The sequence below is a fragment of the Zingiber officinale genome, chromosome 9A (genome assembly GCF_018446385.1).
Source record: "Zingiber officinale cultivar Zhangliang chromosome 9A, Zo_v1.1, whole genome shotgun sequence".
Taxonomy (NCBI): Eukaryota; Viridiplantae; Streptophyta; class Magnoliopsida; order Zingiberales; family Zingiberaceae; genus Zingiber; species Zingiber officinale.
In genome coordinates, this window is record NC_056002.1 from 88,584,071 (window position 1) to 88,605,668 (window position 21,598).

Genomic DNA, 21,598 nt, shown 5'->3' on the forward strand with positions numbered 1-21,598 from the left:
ACTTGCTTCCTCAACTCGATCACTCGACACTCGGGACTCGGGACTCGGGACTCGGTTAGAAGACTCCTTTAACCAACAGTTTAAAATTATATGTTAAAATCTCTCAACAGATAAATCCAAATTTAATTTATAAATTTAATATGTTTTCTCTAAAATCTCCCATAATAAATTGTCCAATACTTTCTCGATCCCGGTTGTGCTCAATTTGTACCCATCCAGGCTGGTAAGTAGGTAATGAAAGCTGATTAATAAATTTGGTAGACCTCTAGATGTAATTGGAACATGTCGTGTGATAGGTCTGGGATTTAAATCGCCGAGTTTACTTTTAGGCCCCTTATGAGTTATTTCCTTCCAATATGTTAATTTGCGGCGTTCTTGGAAGGCCCAAAGTGAGGATTATCATCTTGGTCACAATGTCCAGCTGTTCCAGTATTGACTTTCTCTCGTTAGGATAGGCTTGCTTAGACATTTTGGAGTACAATTATGGATAAGCAAGCACTCGTTGCTGATAGAGACTCTGACTCACTACTGCCTCGTCTTCCCACGACTCTTCTTATCCACAAATCTGACTTCTCGCGATATATTAAACCAGAGTACAAGTCTCTTTCTCTCTCTCTCTCTCTCTCTCTCTCTCTCTTTCAGAATTGCAGAATCACATTGGTCGATCATATTGAATTCCTGGTCGTAGCCGAACAGAAAGTCAAAATCCAGTCCGCGTTAATTGGATCGTTGCATCTTTTATATGGATAATGTATTATTAAATCCATCTTCTGCTCAGTGCTCGGATTGCATTTCTATAAAAGGAAGGCTGAGGACAAAATTCCAACCTCTTCCTTCCTCACTGTGCGTCGCCAATATGGTACATGCCCTCTCCTTCTCTCCCTCCAAATTCCTCGCCTTGCCGCGTCCTCCTGTGGCATCGAGGCCCTCATTCGTCGTCGTCGCTGCCGCTGTCCGATCTCCGGCTGAGTCTGCCACGTCGCTCTACGAGGTCCTCGGCGTCCACGCAGGCGCCAAGAACGGCGAGATCAAGGCTGCGTACCGGCGTATGGCGCTGGAGTGCCATCCGGACGTCGGCGCGCCCGCCGACAAGTTCCTGCGCCTCCACGCCGCCTACGCCACGCTCTCCGACCCCGACAAGCGCGCCGACTACGACCGGCAGCTGATGGCGCTGGATCACCAACGGAGGGACCGGAGGTCGACGTACACAGGCACGAGCCCGCCGCTGTCCCGGGGAAGCCACCGGCGGACGTGGGAGACGGACCAGTGTTGGTAGAAGGCCAAGGGAGCATTCAAATCCGTCGGATGGATCGAATATATTATTTGAGTGCTGAAACTGTAAATGATTTTAAATACCAGTAAAAATATTCTCCGCCTTTTTATTGACATTTTTTTAGAATTATAATATCCATCTTCTTTGATATAAATTTGATAGGTTCCGACCTTCACCTGCGAATTTATTTGGACTAGGCAGGGGATGCTTAGAACTAATCAGGTACCCGTGGGATGAAATAGTTCAGGCGCCTGAAATTAATCTAAGTTTCTGAATTCCTTTTAGTATGTTTTTTATTTTCTTTATTTTATTTTAACATATATTATATATATTTAGGATTAAAATTTTAAGAGTTAGGAGTCAGATTATATAATATTCCAAATTAAAATTTTTAAATACTCACAATATATATTATATGTATTTAGGGTTATGATTTTAAAATTTAGAGATTGAGCTATAATAATTTAAACTAACAAGATTTTATTCTAAGGTTAAGAGTATAATATTCAAGATAAATAATTTTAGCTACTCATGTTATATAATATATGTATTTATATATCTCATATTTATGATTTATAGAATTTTATTTTCAAAAAATTTAAAAACAAATAACAAAGAAATCGTGGCGTTGACATGGCCAAAGCTTTAAAAACAAATAATTCTAATCGGCTGGAGTAATTTGAGACGCCTCGAACTCCAGGCCATTTTGACAGACTATTCTATAGGATTGAGAAACATAAAACACATATCAGTTAAGTTTTATATCAATTTATTATTTTTCTTTATTATAATTTTAAAATAAAAAATATATTTTTTATTAAATATATTTGCTCATTTCTGTACATTTACATTTAAAATATATATTTCTCGATATATTTGATTAATGAAAGTTTTTTTATTTTTTATTTTAAATTTTTTGATGAGCATGCGAATTGGCCCGCCTAATCCATAATCCGTCTTAAATTAGATTAGATTGAGGATTTTTTAACCTGCACCTCCCCGCGGGTTGATACGCCCGGCCACGGATTAGGCTATGTGACCGTCTTAAGCTTTCTTTATTTTTTTTATTCAATTTATCCAAGTTGTTATCCAACATTTTATTAGGCTATATATATATATATATATGTGTGTGTGTGTGTATGTTGGTGCAATATTTTCTAGGTCAGGTTGACCAAGTTGATTAAGCTTGAGTTGGCTCAAGCTTGGTATAAATGTTTGAGTTTCGATGTTTGAGAATACATGAAAATTACAGGTGCAATTGTCTAATTAGGAATTTGTTGGAGTAATTCTCCTCTGGTCAAGGGATGACCAGTTTGATATGAAGAAGAGTCAAGTAGGTTAAGGTTGAGCGGATACTTGACTGAAAAGTCCTAGTGAGTGAAGCCAGGTAGTTGAAAGACCTAGTGAGTGAAGCTAGGCAGATGAAAATCCTGGTGAGTGAAGTCATGTGAAAGTTCTGGTGAGTGAAGCCATGCAGTTGAAATTCAGGTGGGTCAATGTTGACTTGACATCTGGTATTGGAAAACGCAAGTAGGTTAAAGGATTGACCAGATACTTGGCACGAGGAAATCCAGATGGGTCAAGGGTGACCGGACATCTAGTGGAAGTCCAAGTGGGTCATGGAGAACTCGACACTTGGCACGAGATGGTAAGTCCAAGTGGGTCAAGATTGATCGAACACTTGGCACAAGGAGAAAAGTATAAGTGGGTCAAAGGATTGATCGAACACTTGGTGAAGAAGTCCCAACAGGTCAAGGTTGACAGGATGCTAGGCATGAGGAATTCCAACATGTCACGATTGACCGGATGTTGAAATTGGGGACCCTTGAGCTTGAGTTAAGCAAGTCAAGGGTGTTCAATCGATCAACCGATCGATTGAACCGAAGCTCAATAGATCAGCCGATCGATTGGGAGAGTGCTACGACAAGCAGCGACCCAATCTATCGGTCGATCGATTGGGAGCAATTGTCACAAGCACAAAAGCTTCCCCAATCGATCAACCGATCGATTGGGCAACGTCAATCGATCAGCCGATCGATTGGGGCTAGATTCTCGCGAAGACACGATGGAGACTGAATCGATCAACTGATCGATTCAAGCCTCCCCAATCGATCAGTCGATCAATTGGAAAATGACCGTTACACTGGATGTAGGTTTTGGATGGCTGATATTGATGCAATATGACGTGGCAATCGATTGGGAGAAAACCCAATCGATTGGGAGCCCTAGGAGCACACGATATAAAGCCTGTGGCGAGCTTTCTTCTCAGCAGCACTTACACAATTCTCCACTTCTATTGTTCGCCAGACTTCGTGTGTGGAAGACAAGTGATGTTGCACTCTCCAACTGGTCCAGAGGTATTCTCATCAACAAGGTCAAGCAAGAAGATGGTTTTTCTTATTTTCTCTTGTATTTTCTTCTTACGTCAGTTGTATCTTGTTGTGTGAGTCTTATACGAGGTTTCTCCACCTCCAGTAGTTATCGAGAAGGAGCATTTTCATTAGTGGAGTGTGTGTCATGTGTGGATCCTTGGATTAGTCACCGCTTTTTGAGGTAGATACCAAGTAAATCCTTTTGTTAGTGTTGTAAGTGTTGTTTCATGTTCATTCCGCTGCATATCATCATCACGAAGCAAGACAACGAAGCGCGACAAACTATTCACACACCCCCCCTCTAAGTGGTATCAGAGCAAGGCCACTCTTCACCGAAATCATCATCGGAAGGGGCAACGAACTAGAGGGAGAAGAAATTGAAGCAAATTTCAACAAGTTGAAGACTTCATCAAAGGCTCAACTTCAAATGGAATTCCAAGATGGACTTAGATTCGACATAAGGGTGCCTCCACTATTTATATCAATGAGCTTTGATTCTTGAAAATCATGGATCAAAAATTTCCTCATGATGGAGATAGAGCAATGGTTTGATCTAATGGAAGGCTTCCAAGCTCCTACAAATTCAAAGGGAAAGTTCCTTAAGAAGAACAAATGTTGTCAAGAGCAAACTCAAAGGAGTGAGGCAAATGACAAGGTGATTAAACTATTGGTTAACTTATTGCTAAGCAATATTTTGACTCAAATTGGAGAATACGAGGATGCCAAGGAGTTTTGGAGCAAATTGGTGAAGATTTATGAGGTTCCCTCCACTGTACCAAATCAAGAGAAATTCAAAGAGGAAAACTCATTGGATCAAGATCAAGAGGAAGAGGACTCCGAGGTTGAGACATATTCAACATCGGAAGAAGAAATCCAAGAAGCTTCATCTTTAAAAGAATGCAACAAAAAAGGCAAAGAGGGAGCATATTCTTTGTTCCATGTACAAGATGAAGATGAAGAATTCTCCACCTCTAGGATTGAGGGGGAGCAACATTCATTGACACCGGAGGGAAGAGAAACTCGAGGACGATAAATCTCAAGTCAAGTGCTACAATTGTGACAAATTTGGACATTATGCAAAATAATGTAGATCGACCAAGAATAAAGTATATGAAAGAGTAAATTATATGGAAGAAAAGAAAGAAGAAGTGGCACCAAGGGCAAGAGTCCAAAGAGAATGAAAGAGAAGAAGAGCAAGGAACACATTGTGTGCTTTTCTTGCAACCAAAAAGGACATTATTGGAGCCAATGTCCAAAGGGGAAGAAATCGGTCAAAGCCAAGGGTGGAAGCACAAGTCAAGGGGGAGCTTTCAAGGTAAAACCCCAAGGTATCATTTATTGACCCTATCCCTTTAAATCATGGTAAAAAAACATTCTAGTTCTAAATTATATCATTTTAATGTTATTTATCATATAAATAGAAGACATGATAGAATTAAAGAAAATTATGTGGCTTATCATGCTAAAACAACTCAACCTAGGGTTAGAAAGGTAGATAACTTGGGCAAAAACCCTAGGAATTTTGGATGTAGGCCCAAGAATAAAAATGCTCATGGAAATCAAGAAAAATTCAAATCTAGGGATTTAAGATTGGAAAACCAGCTTGATAAATTAAAAAAGACCCTAAAGAAAATGAAAAATATTATCAAGGGTCAAAATGAGCATAACCTAGGGATAATTAGACAAGAATCATCCAATGGTAGGAGGGGTTTGGGATACAGACCTAAAACCAAGAAAGATGAAGCCTCTTATCATAGGGTTCCATATAATTATGGAACCAACTCTAGGTCTAGGGGTCAAGTCAAAGATATAAGGGAAGTTATCCCTAGAAGTATTTTTGTAGGGGATCGGTGGTCGGCTAGAAGGGGGTTGGATAGCTAGGTCACCCCCAACTTCTTTTCTTCTCTACAAAAGATTAGTGCACACGCGGAAATACAACTAACTAATGAAAACAATAAAGAAAGAATACCAATCGCTAACAAGCTCGATGTAACGTGGTTCGGAGATTGCTTGCTCCTACTCCACGGCGTGTCCTTGAGCTGGACGAGCCCTTGATCCTTCGGTGGATCAATCCCCAGCAATCTCCGGCTAGAGCTTTCTCCTTCTCGGTGGAGCAAATCTCTCACAAAGGATCTCTTCCTCTTTACAATGATGAACTTAGGTTTAGGAGGAAGAGAGTAGGCTTGGAAGCTTTTGGGCAATGACAAGGAGTTATTCAATAAGCATGAGTAACATCCTTCAAGCTCAAAGCTTCCCTTAAATAAGAGGAGAGAGTTGATCATCATATCAACTCATCTCGGCACCAGTCGATACCTGGTTGACTGGCAACCAAGCCGAGTCTTGGTTTGGGTTTAGATGTTCACAACAAGATATTGATTGAAGAAGAGTCCAGCAGGTCAGGTTATATACTGATCGAAGTCCTAACTGGATGTTAGGCAAATGAAACCCTAGTGAGGAAGCTAGGCGTATGAAAGTCCCGTGAGTGAGGCAAGAAAAGTCCGTGGTGAGCAGGTGGAGGAAGTCCTAGTGAGGCTGGCGTATGGAACTGTGGAGGAAGCGTGAAAGTCGGGTGATAAAGGTGAGTGAAGCAAAAGTCGTGACAGGAGTGAAGAGTCCTAGTGCGATGGAAAACCCTAGTGAGTGAAGCTAGGTGAAAGTCCGTGAGCCGGGCAGGGAAAATCCAGATGGATCAAGGATGATCGGACATCGAAGCGAAGTCCAAGTAGGTCAAGGATCGATGGATACTTGGCATGAAGAAAAGTCCACAGGTCAAGGATACACTTCGCAGAGAAAGTCCGAAGGTTAGACACTTGGTAAGGGAGTCCTAGGTCGAGGGAGTGACTAGATGCTAGGCACGACATACCAACCCAGTCGAGGTTGACCGGATGTTGGTTTGGGAGGTTTGGGACTTGGTTTGGACAAAAATCTGAGTCGATCGATGGATCGATCGAGACTCTGAACAGAGAGCCTCGGATCGATCCGTGGATTGATTCGGAGGTCCCAATCGATCGCCGATCGATTGGGACTGACCGTAATGCTGGATCGGATCGATCTGGCGATCCAGCGGGCGGCTACGATCGATCCGCGGATCGATCCAAAGCCTCCCGATCGATGGGAACATTCGAATCGACGGATCCGACCGCCGACGCGCTTATAGTCGCAGCGTGTGTGATGCCGCGATCGCTTCACGATTTCATCTCGGATCTTCGCCCTCCTCCACTCTCAAAGCTCGTGATCGCCAGTTCTTGAAGGTTCTTGGAAGCTCTCCGAGTCAAGAGGCGGATCAAGGCAAGAAGAGAAGCTAGGGTTAGGGTTTTCTGCATTCATTGTAAGCTTTGTGCTTGTATTTTGTTTCCCTTTCCTTCTTCTTGTACCGAGAGTCTTGTAGGCTTCTCCGCCCTGGTAGTTACCAAAAGAAGTGTTTTTGAGTGGAGCGTGCGTGGTGTGGATCCTTGGATTAGTCACCTCCTTCGAGGTGGATACCAAGTAAAATCCTAGTGTTAGTGTGGGTGTATTTGTTTCGTGATTTTCCATGCATATTCTCAAGAAACAATCAACAGCCCGAGCAACGCATGAAACCGAGCAAGCGCGACGAGCTATTCACCCCTCTAGCTACTTTTAGTTCTAACAAGTGGTATCAGAGCAAGGGCTCTTCACCGGAATCATCGCCGGAAGGGTCAATAAGAAAGCTAGAGGGTGAAGAAGTTGGAGCAAATTCTTCAAGTTCAAGATTTTATCAAGCTCAACTTCAAGATGCAATTCCAAGATGGGCTTGGATTTGACACAAGGGTGGCTCCACCATACACTTGACGAGTTTCGATTCTTGGAAATCAAGAATCGAAAATTTTCTTATGATGGAGATAGAGCAATGGTTTGCTCTCATGGAAGGTTTTAAGCTCCCACAAATTCCAAGGCAAAGTACTCAAAAGGAGCAAGTGGAGCAAAGACCAAATCCAAAGATGTGAGGCCAATGACAAAGTGACCGAGCTTTTGGTCAATTTATTGCCAAGAAACATCTTGGAACAAATTGGAGAATTCGAGGATGCCAAGGAGCTTTGGAGCAAATTGGCAAAGATTCATGAGATCCCCTCCACTGTACCAAATCAAGAAGGATCCAAAGAGGGTGACTCAGTAAATCAAGAACAAGAGCAAGAGGACTCCGAAGTTGAGAGATACTCAACTTTCGAAGAATAAGTCCAAGAAGCCTCATCTTCAAGGGAATGCAACGAAGAAGGAAAAGAGGGAGCATACTCCTTGTTTCATATTCAAGATGATGAAGCCTCCACCTCTAGGATCGAGGGAGCAAAGTGACAGATCAAGAAGAAGGAGAAACTTCTACATCCGGGTCAAGAGATGGAAGAAGCTACCTCCACGGTCAAGAAAATCAAATGGAGGAGAATCAAGATCGGATCAAGAGGAAGCTTCTACCTCCGGATCCAAAGGAAAGATGCCACCCCTACAAGCAAAAGTATAAATATTTCAATTAAAAAAAAAAATCATATTATATGCTGAGTGTGGAACATGGGCACTACAAGAGCAAGTGCCCTAAATTGGCAAGCAAGAAGGAAGGCAGAGGCAAAAAGAGGCGCAAGGAGAGAGATCTGAACACAAAGAAGAGCAAGGAGCATATTTATGCTTCTTTGCAAAATCAAGTGCAGGGAAGAAGGTGGTCAGGCTCAAGGAGGCACTAGTCAAGGGGAGCCTCGGTAAAGAAGAAGGTAACATTTATTGAGCCTACCCCTTTACATTATGGTAAAAAGCATGATAGTTCTAACTTATATCATTTTAATGCTATTTACCATGAAAATAGAAAGCATGATAGCGTTAAAGAAAAACATATAGCTTTTCATGCTAAAACCACTACACCTAAGGCTAGGAAGGTAGGTAAAAGTCTGGGCAATAACTCTAAAGATTTTAGATACAAGCCCAAGAACAAATATGCTCATGAATCAAATGAAAAATCTAAAACTAAGGACTTAGTGTTAGAAAATCAAGTCTTGAGATCAAGGCTTGATAAAATGGAAAAGACCCTAAAAAGGATGGAAAATATCCTATTAGGGCAAAATGAGCATAACCTAGGGTTAGGGGTACAAAAGTCATCCAATGGCCATAGAGGTTTGGGATACAAACCAAAGGCTAATAAGGATGTGTCCTCTTACCATAGAGTTCCATATAGTTATGGAACAAACCCTAGGTCTAGTGGTCAAGCCAAGAATATTAGGGAAGTCATCCCTAAGAGTATTTTTGCAATAAATGTGATTAAGACTTCTAAAAAGTCTAAGAAAGTCACAAAGAAGGTTACAAGGGAAGCTATCCCTAGAGTTGACCTAGAAAATGTGACCAAGGCTTCTAAGAAGCCCAACAAGGTCACTAGGAAGGTATCTAGGGAAGTTATCCCTAGTGAGTACCTAGAGCATCCAAGGAGCACCAATAGGTGTTGGGTTCCTAGGAGCATCTTCTCTACCCCATAGATGGGTTAGAGAGTGTCAACTCCGATTAGAAGGGTAGTTAACCCAACTTTGAGGAAATTGACACTCAAGGAGCATTTTCAAGGTTTTAGTTAACCTTTGAAAATGAAATGGAATCTTTGTTTACTCCTTGAAAGAGTAAAATGTGCCTAATGGTGGAAGAATTGATTTTAAATCTTAAATGGCACATATTGGGAAATTCATAAGAAATACCAAGTTGGGATTTTGGTATTCTCTTGGAAATTTAAGGCAATCCGGGCCTTGATTTATGTAATCACTCTTGAGGAAAAATGGAATATGCCAACATTTGAGGACATGTTTATTTTCAATTGGCATACATTAAATCAAGGAAATTAGAAATGCCAATTTAGGTTTTGGCATTCTCTTGAAGCACTTTAGGGCAATCTAGGTTTAAGGTGTAAGTTTAGCTAAGACTTTAAGGATACTTAGATAGTTAATCTAGGTATATTTTATTTATGCTAAATCTTGTCATGATTATTTGCCCATCATATGTCATGACATCATGTCTATTTTTACATTCATGTTTTATTATGAAAAATACCATGTCATGACATTCATACATCATGTAACAATAGGATATTTTCTTTTGAAAATTATTTTCTTTTGATGTATGCCATAACATAATCATGCATTAAGTTTAATTCCTTGTAATTAAGGACAAATGGCATTTAACGACACTTATTGACAAGTGACATCCTAGGTGGATGTCTAATATTTCTAAAATACCTAGATAAATATGCATGATCCCTAGATTAGGGCAAAAACCAAAATCTACATCTCACAAAGACTATAAGGTGACTTGTATGTGTTTTAGTGCATATTATATACAAGTGAGATGTTAGGATGATGAACAAAGCTCAAGATGTTGATTTAGTGCATTCCTTTGAGTTTTAAATTCATCAAAACACATAGTTATGTGTTTTCCCATCATTGGGAAAGCTAATGTACAAGTCATGTGCATTATGCCCAAGGAACATGATGGGATATTGGTTTTGAAAATGTTTTTAAAATGTTTTTGGAAAACCTTGGTGAAGGCTATCTTTTGATAGTAATCACCATTGAATAGTTAGACACAAACTTGAAGAAAACACTAAAGTTTTTGCAAGTTCTCAAGTTTGTGTCAATCTTTGAAAATATGATGTATTTTCATAGAAAACTATTTTTCCGTGATAGTAAACGCCCTAAATAATGTCTACACGAAATTTCATAATTTTTGGATTTTTGTAGAATTTTCTAGGGGTTTCTGAAGTTGACTGAAATGGAATTTCAGCAACTATCAGAGCTCCGATCGATCCATGGATCGATTGGAGTTCCTGTATCGATCCATGGATTGATTCAAACGGCAAGTCGAATCGATCGATCGATCGATCAGAATCGATCGGTGGATCGATCGATCTCAAAGGTTCAATCGATCGAAATCAATCGATCCAAGGTTCTTTGTTCGGTTTTGGGAAGGCCCGATTTCAAGTCTTCAACCTATTTTAGTCTAGGTAACCATTCCAAACCCTAAAATACATTTGTATCCAATAAAAGGTGTTTCGACAAAACAAGGATGGGTTGGTTAAGGAAGGCTAAGTTGAAGTTTAGGTTGAGGTGTGTTTCAAATTTTGAATATTTGAACCTCAAAACTTCTAAATTTGGGTTTCCTAATGTTTGGGTTCAGAGTTGTTGCAATGGCGAGGGTTACCACCATGGGGGGACTCTTAAAGACATGAAAATTGCTTCATAAGACATGGAAGGTGGTTAACTACGGCGTGAACTTGCTCGAGTGAGGCATTTAAACTGATGGGGAGAAATGGGGTGGATATCCTCATTATTTCAAGTGGACACCAAGTGATTGAAAATGCTCAAGGTGGGTATTCACAGCATTGAGGAGAGAAGTTAAGGTGATAATGGCAGGTATGGGATCTCGTAATGAGTAATGACGATATGGCGAAGGTCGAAGCTCAATGAGTTATCGGGTCACTTCCGCCGCTGTCTTTGAGGTAATAATCGTGTACCCGAATGATGAGTGTGATACGCGCCCGCCTAGTCGGTGAACGACGGGTAGATGGTCATGTGGGGCAGGCCTTATGGGGGATGAAGGACTGGATCAGAGAATGTTGAGATGATGTTGCTTCGGAGCCCTACTGCAGCAGAAGAGGATGAGTTCGAGACCTAGCTTTAGTTTGTGTGGGGAGGGCTATGTTGCTTTCAATGAAGAAGGGCCACGTATGAAGCTATGGGAGTTCCTGTAGTATGGTTAATATTAACCTGTATGGGGGGTACATCTGCTTAAGATGAGAGAGCGAAAAGGGACTATTGTCACATCGATGAGTGGATCATGGTTTGAGTTTGAAAGATGAGGGAGATAAGATATATTGATTGCAAGAAAGATAAAAGCCCTCGATTGACCTGGTCTTAAGTGGTAGATTTGATAAATAAGAGAGCCCCAGGTAGGTTGGAAGCGGTGTCCCGGGTGCAAGTCCCGGTATAGAGCATGTCAAAACCCGAAGGTGGCTAGTAAAGCTTGAAGAGCAAGAGTCACGGTGGCGGTGAATGCCAGTCGGTAGGAAGCATGAGTCGATGAGGGTGAGTGAGCGGTGAAGAAAGATCCTATGTGAGTGAAGCCTGGCGGTGAAATCTGTGGTGAAGAGCTAGGCGGATGTGTGAAGCTGTGGCAGATCAAAGAAAACCCAGTGGTGAGTGAGCGTGAGAGCGAAAGCACAGTGTGAGTGCGCGAAAACGTAGATGGATCGCACGACGACATGGTCTTTGAGGACTCGAGGTTGCGAGGAGGTGGTATGAATTTGGGATGATCCGGTGTCGGGATAGGTAGGTCGAGCGCAGGATACTGAGCGGACACGACAAGAAAGTGATGGTTGACACTTGCAAGTAAGGGACACTTGTGCACTTAAAGAAAAGGCCGCATGAAACGATCGAGGAGGTCGAGGTAAGGAGTGACTAGATGACCAGATGACATACCAATGTGTTTAGAAGGACGGGACTCACTTTTGGTTTGTCTGATCTCAGTCGTTGTGAGCCCAGAGCCTCATCAAAATTTGTGCGCGTCATCGATCGCTCGGAGAGCGTCTGCGTCGTCGAATCGCGATCGATCGTGGGATTGGAATTGGGAGGGGCTGTCGGCTGATCGTCAAGGCGCCGTCATCAGCGGATCGATCCAATTTCAGAACGGCGTCGATCGGACCGCCCGGATCAGGTGGATCTCGAACTTGTCGAAAGCGATTTCGTCACGGATCGGCGTAATTAACTTTATATGGGCGGCGCGGCAGTTTTCTGGCTTCACGATCATCCTTATCTCGATCTCGATCTCCTAACTCCTCCACCACTCCGCAGCTTAAAGCTCTGGAGTCCAGCGCCTTCTGTTTCGAAACTCCGTCGAGTAGCGTCGAATCAAAAACAAGAGGGTTAGGGTTTCCAGCATTCATCGTTGCTTGTAAGTTTCCTCTGTATTTTGCGTCTTGGTTTGTCATTCTAACGAAAGAAAGGTTCCGCCCCCGTGAGGAGAATGCGCAGGCCTTACCGAGTTAGACCGAGAGTGGCGCGTGGAGGTGATGCTTGTGGAGTTGTCTGGATCGTCACCTCTTTTGTTGCGATATAGTAAAATCCTTTTGTTCGGGTATGTTTGCTGTTCTTTGCATGCTGGAGAGCGATCGGCATGATGACAGACATGCACGAAACTGGAAAAGGCCGACGGCGACGACTTAACGGGCGGGATTCATTCACCCCTCAGGCTTTTCCTGCACGAGAGTTCAGCAAGCCATCGTCGGTGGTGCATGACGCTGGATGCGATAATAGACTGACGCGAGCTGCGATCGGCGGTACGAGGTTGTGCTATCGCAACCGTTGCCGGTCCGCGTGATCGGTGATCCACGATCGACGCAGATGAACGTTCACTGTCTAATGGTCGTCGACTCGACGATTGCGCGAGCAGACGATCACCGCCTCGATCGCTCAGTCATTTGGTCAATCCTGGTAACCTTGAGCTGCAACCTTTACATTTCCCGAGTACACTTCCTCTCCTCATCTACACTGCACGCTCTGCTACTTACTTCCTGAGCTGATGCATTCGTTTGAAGCTTCTTAACACTTTGGCGCAACTGACTGACTGGCAGCTGCTAATGGACATCTTCCAAACGTGCGTATGCTGCAGCTTCCATCGCTCCCTTGCACTTGTCCTCAGTTTTGTCCATACGGCCCTTGTCATCACGCCCATCTTTCACCGGACCCAAAGCCATCAACTTGAGTCGCATGTGTATCCTACAAACCTACACAACTCAAATACACATATCAAATACAAGGGTGAACCTAACTTAAACACTTTGACACACACATCAAAACTATGATCGTACCGATCAAAACCTAGGTCGATTGTACCAATAATTTTTGCCAAGACCAATGTGATTAAGACTTCTAAGAAGTAAAAGAAAGTCACTAAAAATGTCACAAAGCTATCCCAAGAGTTGATCTAGAGGAAGTGACCAAGGCTTCTAAGAAGCCTAGAAAGGTCATTAGGAATGTATCTAGGGAAGTTATCCCTAGTGAGTACCTAGAGTATCCAAGGAGCACCAATAGGTTTTGAGTTCCAAGAAGCATATTCTCTACCCCTTAGATGGGTTAGAGAGTGTCAACTTCAAATGTGAAGGGTGGTTAACCCAACATTGATAAAGTTGACATTTGGACGCATTTTCAAGATTTTTGTTAACCTTTAAAAATGAAAAAGATTAATTGTTTACTTTTTAGAATAGTAAAATGTGCCAAAATTTGAGGAATTGAACTTAATTTAAATTGGCACACTTGAGAAAGACAAAAGAAATGTCAAGTTGGGAGTTTTGGAATTTTCTTAAGGAGTTAAGGGTAAATTTAAGTTTTAAATTAATTGATTACTCTTGGAAGAGTAAAATGTGTCAAACCTTGAGAAACTATATATAATTTAAATTGGTATAATTAATCAAGAGTAAAAGAAATGTCAAGTTGGGTTTTGACATTTTCTTGAGATAATATGGGCAATCTAGGCTTAATTTTAGGTTTAGCTAAGGATTTAAGATACTTAGATAGATGATCTAGGTATATTTTATGTATGCTAATTGTCATGCTTTGTTTGCCCATCATATGTCATGACATCATGTTTAGCATTTATGATTATTATGAAACATACCATGTCATGTCACACATATAACATGTAGCAATAGTATATTTTTTTTTTTGAAAATTTTATTAATTTTTAATGTATGTCATAACTCATGATGCATTGTTTTAATTTTCTTGTAATTAAGGACAATGACATTTACTAACAAGTAGCATCCTAGGTAGATGTTCATAACTCCTAAAATGCCTAAATAGATATGCATGATCCCTAGTTTAGGGTAAAACCAAAAATTACATCTTACAAAGACTATAAGGTGACTTGTATGTGTTTTAGTATACATAGATACAAGTGAGATATTAGGATGATGAACAAGACTCAAGGTGTTAATTTAGTACATCTTATTGAGTTTTAAATTTATCAAAACATATAGTTATGTGACCTTAAATCATTGGGAAAGTTAATATACAAGTCATGTGCATTGATCCCAAAGAATATGGTTGGAAATTAGTTTTGAAAAGCATTTTAAATATATATTGGAAAATCTTATTGAAGACTATCTTTTGATAGTAATCATCATTGAAAAGTTAGACACAAACTTGGAAGAAACATTAAAGTTTTTACAAGTTTCTAATTTTATGTCAATCTTTGAAAATATGAAGTATTTTCTTATAAAACTATTTTTTCTTGATAGTATATATACTAAAAAATATCTATAATAATTTTCATGATTTTTATAATTTTATAAAAATTTTAGGGCATTTCTGAATTTCATTGAAATTGAATTTTAGGAAATCAGAGCCTCAATCGATCAGCCGATCGATTGGGATGTGTTTCCCGTGAGCAGTGGCTCATGGAATCGATCAACCGATCGATCCATTCACGCCTGGATCAATCGGGCAATCGATTCAAAGGCAGTTTCTGCGAACAAAAACTCTCTGAATCGATCAGTGGATCTAGGCAGTTGGAAATCTTGGTGAGTGAAACCAGGTGAAAGACCTAGTGAGTGAATCTAGGCAGAGGAAAATCCTGATGAGTGAAGCTAGGTGAAAGCCTTAGTGAGTGAAGCTATGCAGAAGGAAAATCCTAGTGAGTGAAGCCAGGTGAAAGCCCTAGTGAGGGAAGCTAGGCAGATGAAAATCTTGGTGAGTGAAGTCAGGTGAAAGTTCTGGTGAGTGAAGCCAGGAAGTTGAAATCCAGGTGGGTCAAGGTTGATCGGACACTTGGTGTTGGAAAGCCCAAGTAGGTCAAAGGATTGATCGGATACTTGGCACGAGGAAATCCAGATGGGTCAAGAGTGACCGAACATCTGGTAGAAGTCCAAGTGGGTCATGCAAAACCAAATACTTGGCACGAGATGATAAGTTCAAGTGAGTCAAGGTTGACCGGACACTTAGCACGAGGAGAAAAGTCCAACTGGGTCAAAGGATTGATCGGACACTTGGTGAAGAAGTCCAAGCAAGTAAAGGTTGACCGGATGCTAGGTATGAGGAGTTTCAATAGGTCACGATTGACCAGATGTTGGAATTTGGGACCCTTGAGTTTGATTTAAGTAAGTCAAGGGTGTTTAATCGATCAGCCGATCGATTGAACCGAAGCCCAATCAATTAGCCGATCGATTGGGAGAGTGTTGCGACAAGAAATAGCCCAATCGATCAGCCAATCAATTGGGAGCAATTATCGCGAGCACAGAAGCTTCCCTAATCGATCAGCCAATCGATTGGGGTTGGATTCTCGTGAAGACATGAGGGAGGTTGAATCGATCAACTGATCGATTCAAGCCTCCCCAATCGATTAGCTGATCAATTGGGAAACAACCATTGCGCTGGATGCAGGTTTGGACGGCTTAGATTAATGCGGATCTAATGTGACAATCGATTGGAAGTAAGTCCAATTGATTAGGAGCCCTAGGAGCACACAGTATAAAGCCCGTGACGAGCTTTCTTCTTAGCAGTGCTTACACGATTCTCCACTTCTACTATTCGCCGGACTTCAAGTGTGAAAGACAAGTGATATTGCATTCTCCAGCTTGTCTAGAGGCATTCTCATAAACAAGGTCAGGCAAGAAGAGGGTTTTTCTTATTTTCACTCTTATATTTTCATCTTGCATGAGTTGTATCTTGTTGTGTGAGTCTTGTACGAGATTTCTCCACCTCCGGTAGTTACCGAGAATGTCACGCCCCGGAGGAGTCCCTGTCCGAAGAAATTTCGACAACATCTCCCCTGTACGGCGAACAATCTGAAGCATTACTACATCACCATATACCTCAGCCACATGCGACTGGAATAGATAACAATATAGAAATAACACAAACACGCAATTAATATACACAGCCTACCTGGCTGGACAAAATGAAATAATACATAACCACCATCTATAACCATCAGTCTAAACGGCTGGCTTGATATAAACGCAGCGGAAATCTCAAAAAGAAAACAAATGTATGACCGACAAAGTCACTAACTAAATTACCTGCAACCACCAGACGGGACTCCAAAATCCATATCGAAGCATATAATACCAAGTTCACAAACCAAAACATAAATAGCATTAGCAACCAAAACCAGAAAAAGAAACTATCCTCGAGTGTGTCGTGGGACTGGCAACTAGGACTCTCCAAGCATGCATGACTCATCTACCTGTTACTTGGCGAAAGAAAACCATTTTTGCATGGTGGTGAGTATTGGAACTCGGCGGGTAAGGAAAGAGATAGTGCATGAACATAACATATAACTAGAAAGTGAACCAAGAGTATACAGTCTCATACAGAAATAGCAGATACTACAATAGAACCAAAATAAGCACTCATACCTGAAGTCATATCCTAGGCTAGGTATAATAGGTCAGAACTGGTACTAATCTGCTACAGTACTGCTCATAACCACATAGGTAATAAGCAAGGTATATACCAATTTTCAATGACTAGACATCTACAACGAGAACATATCTCAACACAAGTAAGCATATCAGCATATGTGAACAACGACAGTAAGTAACCAATAACAGTATATATAGACAGCAGCAGCCAAAACAAATATAATAACCACAACGTATGCACGGATGGTCACTCCCGCCCACCTCTCTGCACCATGACCCCTGTATGATCAACTGTACCACCCAGCCACCACTCACACGAGTGGCCGAGGGACAGTTGCGTAGTAGCTAACTAGCTACATCTACGATGGGTTCCCCGCTCCAGCTACCACTCACACGAGTGGTCGAGCTGACGGACAAGCGATCAACTCACTCTCGAGTGGTCGAGTGGCATGTAGATGTGATGACATGATCACGAACAATTCATATATATATAAAAGCAGTATGCGGAAGCCGGCGTACTCGATATCGTACTTAAATAAGCAACAGTTAAAGTATACAAATATGATATTTAGTATCTGCTACGAATCAAGGACAACAAGAAGAGACTGTCTGGATATAGAAACGAATTTCTCAAAGATTTTGAGTGGAAGTATCAAGCATAGGAAAAATTATGAGTGGAGTCAAGGTAAAGCAGTTCTTATCAAAAAATAGCTCATGCACCAAGTTCAAAGGACTAAAGAGACAAAGCAAGAAATACCCGCCTTTATACGTAGATCGCGTCAAGTAGTCTCACGTCGAGACGCTCGTCCCGAACCCAAGTCCTGCGATCACAGTATGTATTTAGCTAATTACATATATAGCAAATAGTTAAATAAAAATCCCCAACCTATTTAGGAAAATCCTAATCGAAATAATTAACCTAATTTATTAATCCAATTAGGTCTAACCCAATCCACCATTTCTGCACTTCAATCCCACTCATGAATTAATCAATTTAATCATAGTCATCTTCTAAGATCAATATACACCTAATCCATCCACAGCAATTCAATGATCCCAATGTTGACCATGTAACTAAATAAATCAATCACTCACAAAATGGAATTATTTCCACACTTACCCAATTACCAAAGTTATCAGCTCATAATCGAAGGATTCATTGCCGAAACACGATGACCAGTGCGATAGATCACCGGTGAATAATGCTGGCCGAAGATCTGTGCCAACAGATCCAAATCATGCGGAGAACCCACTTCTGGCAGCAGGCGGCAATCTGTGTCACCGGTGGAATGGAGGATGCAGGAGCTTCGGTGGTGACACAAAATTAGAGCCACAGGACCGGTGGTGGCTGCTGTGGTGTCAAGCTAAGGCATCAACAGTGCTTCTCCGGTCAGGGTCATGGTGAACCTGTCGCTGGCTCGCGTGTTCGGCTTCCGGCGAGCACTTGCTACCCGTGGCTAAGAGAGGAAGACGACGGCCATTGTCGACGAGAAGGGGCGACGCTAGTGAGCGGGCGATTAGCGATCTAGGGCAACAGCAGTGTCTTGGCTTCGAGCGAAGAGGGGAAAAAGAAAAGGCCGCAGTGTGAAGATGGGGAGAACCCAAGCCTCTGATGGCCGGCGATCGATTGGCGCCGAATTCAAGCATCGGGTGGTGGAGCGAGGGACTCGAGAGAAGTCGCCGGAATAGTGGCAGTAATCGTGGCTCAGTTTGCCCTAGCTCTAGTGGCGCGAGAGGTGGAAGTGGTGGCTGGAACTCGGCGGCTGGAACTCAGCGGCTGGTGCCCGCGTGAGGAGGAGAGGCCGGCGGCTCCGGTTGCGGGAACTCGTGAGAGGGAGAGGGAGAGGGAAGGTGGTGGCGTCGGCGATGGGTTTGGGGAAAGGGAAATCGAGATTGAAAAGAAAGAAATAGGGATTATATACTTAGGTCTTAGGTTTAATATTTATAACTTAGGTTTTGATTAATTCAACCATACATTAATCGAATTAATCAACTCCCACCTTTGGATATTCTAAATAATTTTTTTCCCGAACTCATAAATATATCTCCTCAAAATACATCGTGTAATCTCCAATTAAATCCTAGAAAATTTTTAAAAAAATTCCTAAAAATTCCAATAAGATTATTTGTTAAATAATCCTATTTTTAATTATTATTTCGTTGCCGTATTTTACAGAGAAAGAGCGTTTTCATTAGTGGAGTGTGTGTCGCGTGTGGATCCTTGGATTAGTCACCTCTTTTTCAGGTGGATACCAAGTAAATCCTTTTGTTAGCGTTATAAGTGTTGTTTCGTGCTCATTCTGCTGCATATCATCATCACGAAGTAAGACAATGAAACACGACGAGCTATTCAACCCCCAAGCACAAATCGATCCTAACAATATAATTTTAAGATTTTTAATATATATATATATATATATATATATATATATATATATATATATATATATATATATATATATATATATATATATATAATATATTAAAAATCTTAAAATTATAAAAGTTCGTATAATGTTATGTTTTCTTATATATTTATAAAAAAAAATAAAAGGAGATTCAAACAAGTAAATATATATGTTCAATAGTTTATTAGCTTTGTTAAAAATATTAATAAAAAGAGTTAAATTTGTTAACGTGTAATGGCATTTATTTTATAATATTAAATAAAAATGGAGTGCCTTGTGTCGGATGGTTCAACATAATTCTAAATTATGCTGAGCTTAACATAAATTCAGGGCCGACCAGAACCTAGACCTACTGAAAAATAAGCTCCTAAATGGACTTCCCATTTTTCCTAAATTTCAACTTTGCCTATGTTTTTTTCTTTCAAAATTAGAGTAAAATAAGCTCCGAACCAATACAATGAATTTAACTAATTGCAAGAGTAATTATTCATAAATCATTTTATTTAATTTTTCATAAATAATAAAATTTTCCAATTCTTCTCCATTTAAAAGATCAGAAAAATCACAAAACAGGAAATATTAATAAATGAAATATATAGGCTTCCTCTCATGGACTTTTTTTTTTCCTCGTGCTAAGGTGTAATAGAAGGATATCCAGTTATCACTCAGTACTCATAATTCAATTTCCAATTATTGTACATTTATAGAAATTTTTTCTTCGAATGGGACGCATAATCAAGAGATGTTAAACTTTTGAATTATTTGTCGTTAAGTGCTTCCTGCTTTATCTTACTAACCGATGAAAATTTCTATAGGGTTGAATTATTTACATAGATTTAACGTAACCTAATCTGATTAATCTTTATCTTTTCCTGAGGGCTTTTACAGTGTAATAGCGTTAATGCTCTTTTCATAACCACTGAATTTGAAATGAATAATTAGTAAAAATTCTAACTTCTCTAAAAGAGACCAACTTTATTAATGTAATGAAATGAAAGAAAATTTCAAAACTAACTTCCATCCATGATGACCATTGCCCACAATATATTGCTCCAATTCTTTCAAATTTTGGTGTCAATTACAGTTAGGAACATTTGAATTCTAGTCCCCCTTTTTACCATCAGAAACTGCAACACTGTAACTGCTCTGTTTTCTTTTCCGAGCGAGTTGCAAAAATTGAAGTGTGAAGGACACTAGGCAAAAAAAAAAAAAAAAAACCATCTGTAAAAGCAAGGGAACCCTACGATAAAGAGGGCAGAAAGCATCTCTTCTTTTAACAATAAGACTATAGGGGATAGATATGAGCCAATCTATGAAGGTAGTATAAAGACCACAAAGGCCTGCCCATGGCATGCATCAGCACATATCAACTGAGATTCCATTAGGCCTTCTCCTGCTGCTTTTAACAAAAGACAAACCTCAGTTGTCATCCCTACTCTGCGTTATTTTTACTAAAGACAAGATCACTAACCAGTTTGCTGTCTTCGGGAAAAAAAAACGGGAGGGAGAGAGAATTCTTATTAACAACGTTTATGTACTCGGTTTTACTTTTTTTGTCGCTTTGAATAATAGTAGCTTTGGTGCGTCCGCACGATGGGATAAATTAATTATCAAATTTGTTAATTAGACTGAGCGAGTAAAGTGAGTTTGGCCTGGCCATAGTTCTGTCGAAGTGCCTCATAAGACCATTAAGTTCAACTGCAGTGAGAAGTACACTTTGGCCGAGGTGAGGAATAGAATACTTGTGACGATATGAATATGTATGAGACAGAAAGAAGTCAATTTTGTTTGTCAAGGTGTGAATACCCGAGTCACTGACATTATGCTAAACCATGGTTGAACTAGCACTTGCATTGTGGAGGTGAGGATAGCGTGCCAAGGAGAACGTTTGTCTGTTTGCTCATCTGAAAGTTATCGTATATACTAATACTCTTACCAAATGTTCGATGGGAGCCATAGGTGCACGAGTTGCTCCTTTTTAAATTTTTCCCCTCGCTCTTTTAAAAGCCATTGAACTGATACACTCTATACAGCGCTTATGGTTGCTCTCTTTGAGCTGTGTATTAAAAAAAAGCTATCTGACGCGGGCTAATGCCACCTTAGCGATCAATGGAGTTTGGACGTGTACTGATTTGCAGCTTGACCACCACCG

General features: G+C 40.7%; 1 protein-coding gene across 1 annotated transcript; it reads left to right on the top strand.

Annotated features, from left to right (window-relative positions):
• Nucleotides 1-613: 613 nt before the first annotated feature.
• Nucleotides 614-1,423, top strand: LOC122021117 (chaperone protein dnaJ 11, chloroplastic-like). The gene has a single exon (XM_042579203.1). The coding sequence runs from the start codon at nucleotides 743-745 to the stop codon at nucleotides 1,274-1,276; it is 534 nt and encodes a 177-aa protein (XP_042435137.1). The 5' UTR covers nucleotides 614-742; the 3' UTR covers nucleotides 1,277-1,423.
• Nucleotides 1,424-21,598: the final 20,175 nt, after the last annotated feature.

Coding starts and splice junctions, on each gene's coding strand:
- LOC122021117 (XM_042579203.1), top strand. CDS start 743: ATGGATAATGTATTATTAAATCCATCTTCTGCTCAGTGCTCGGATTGC.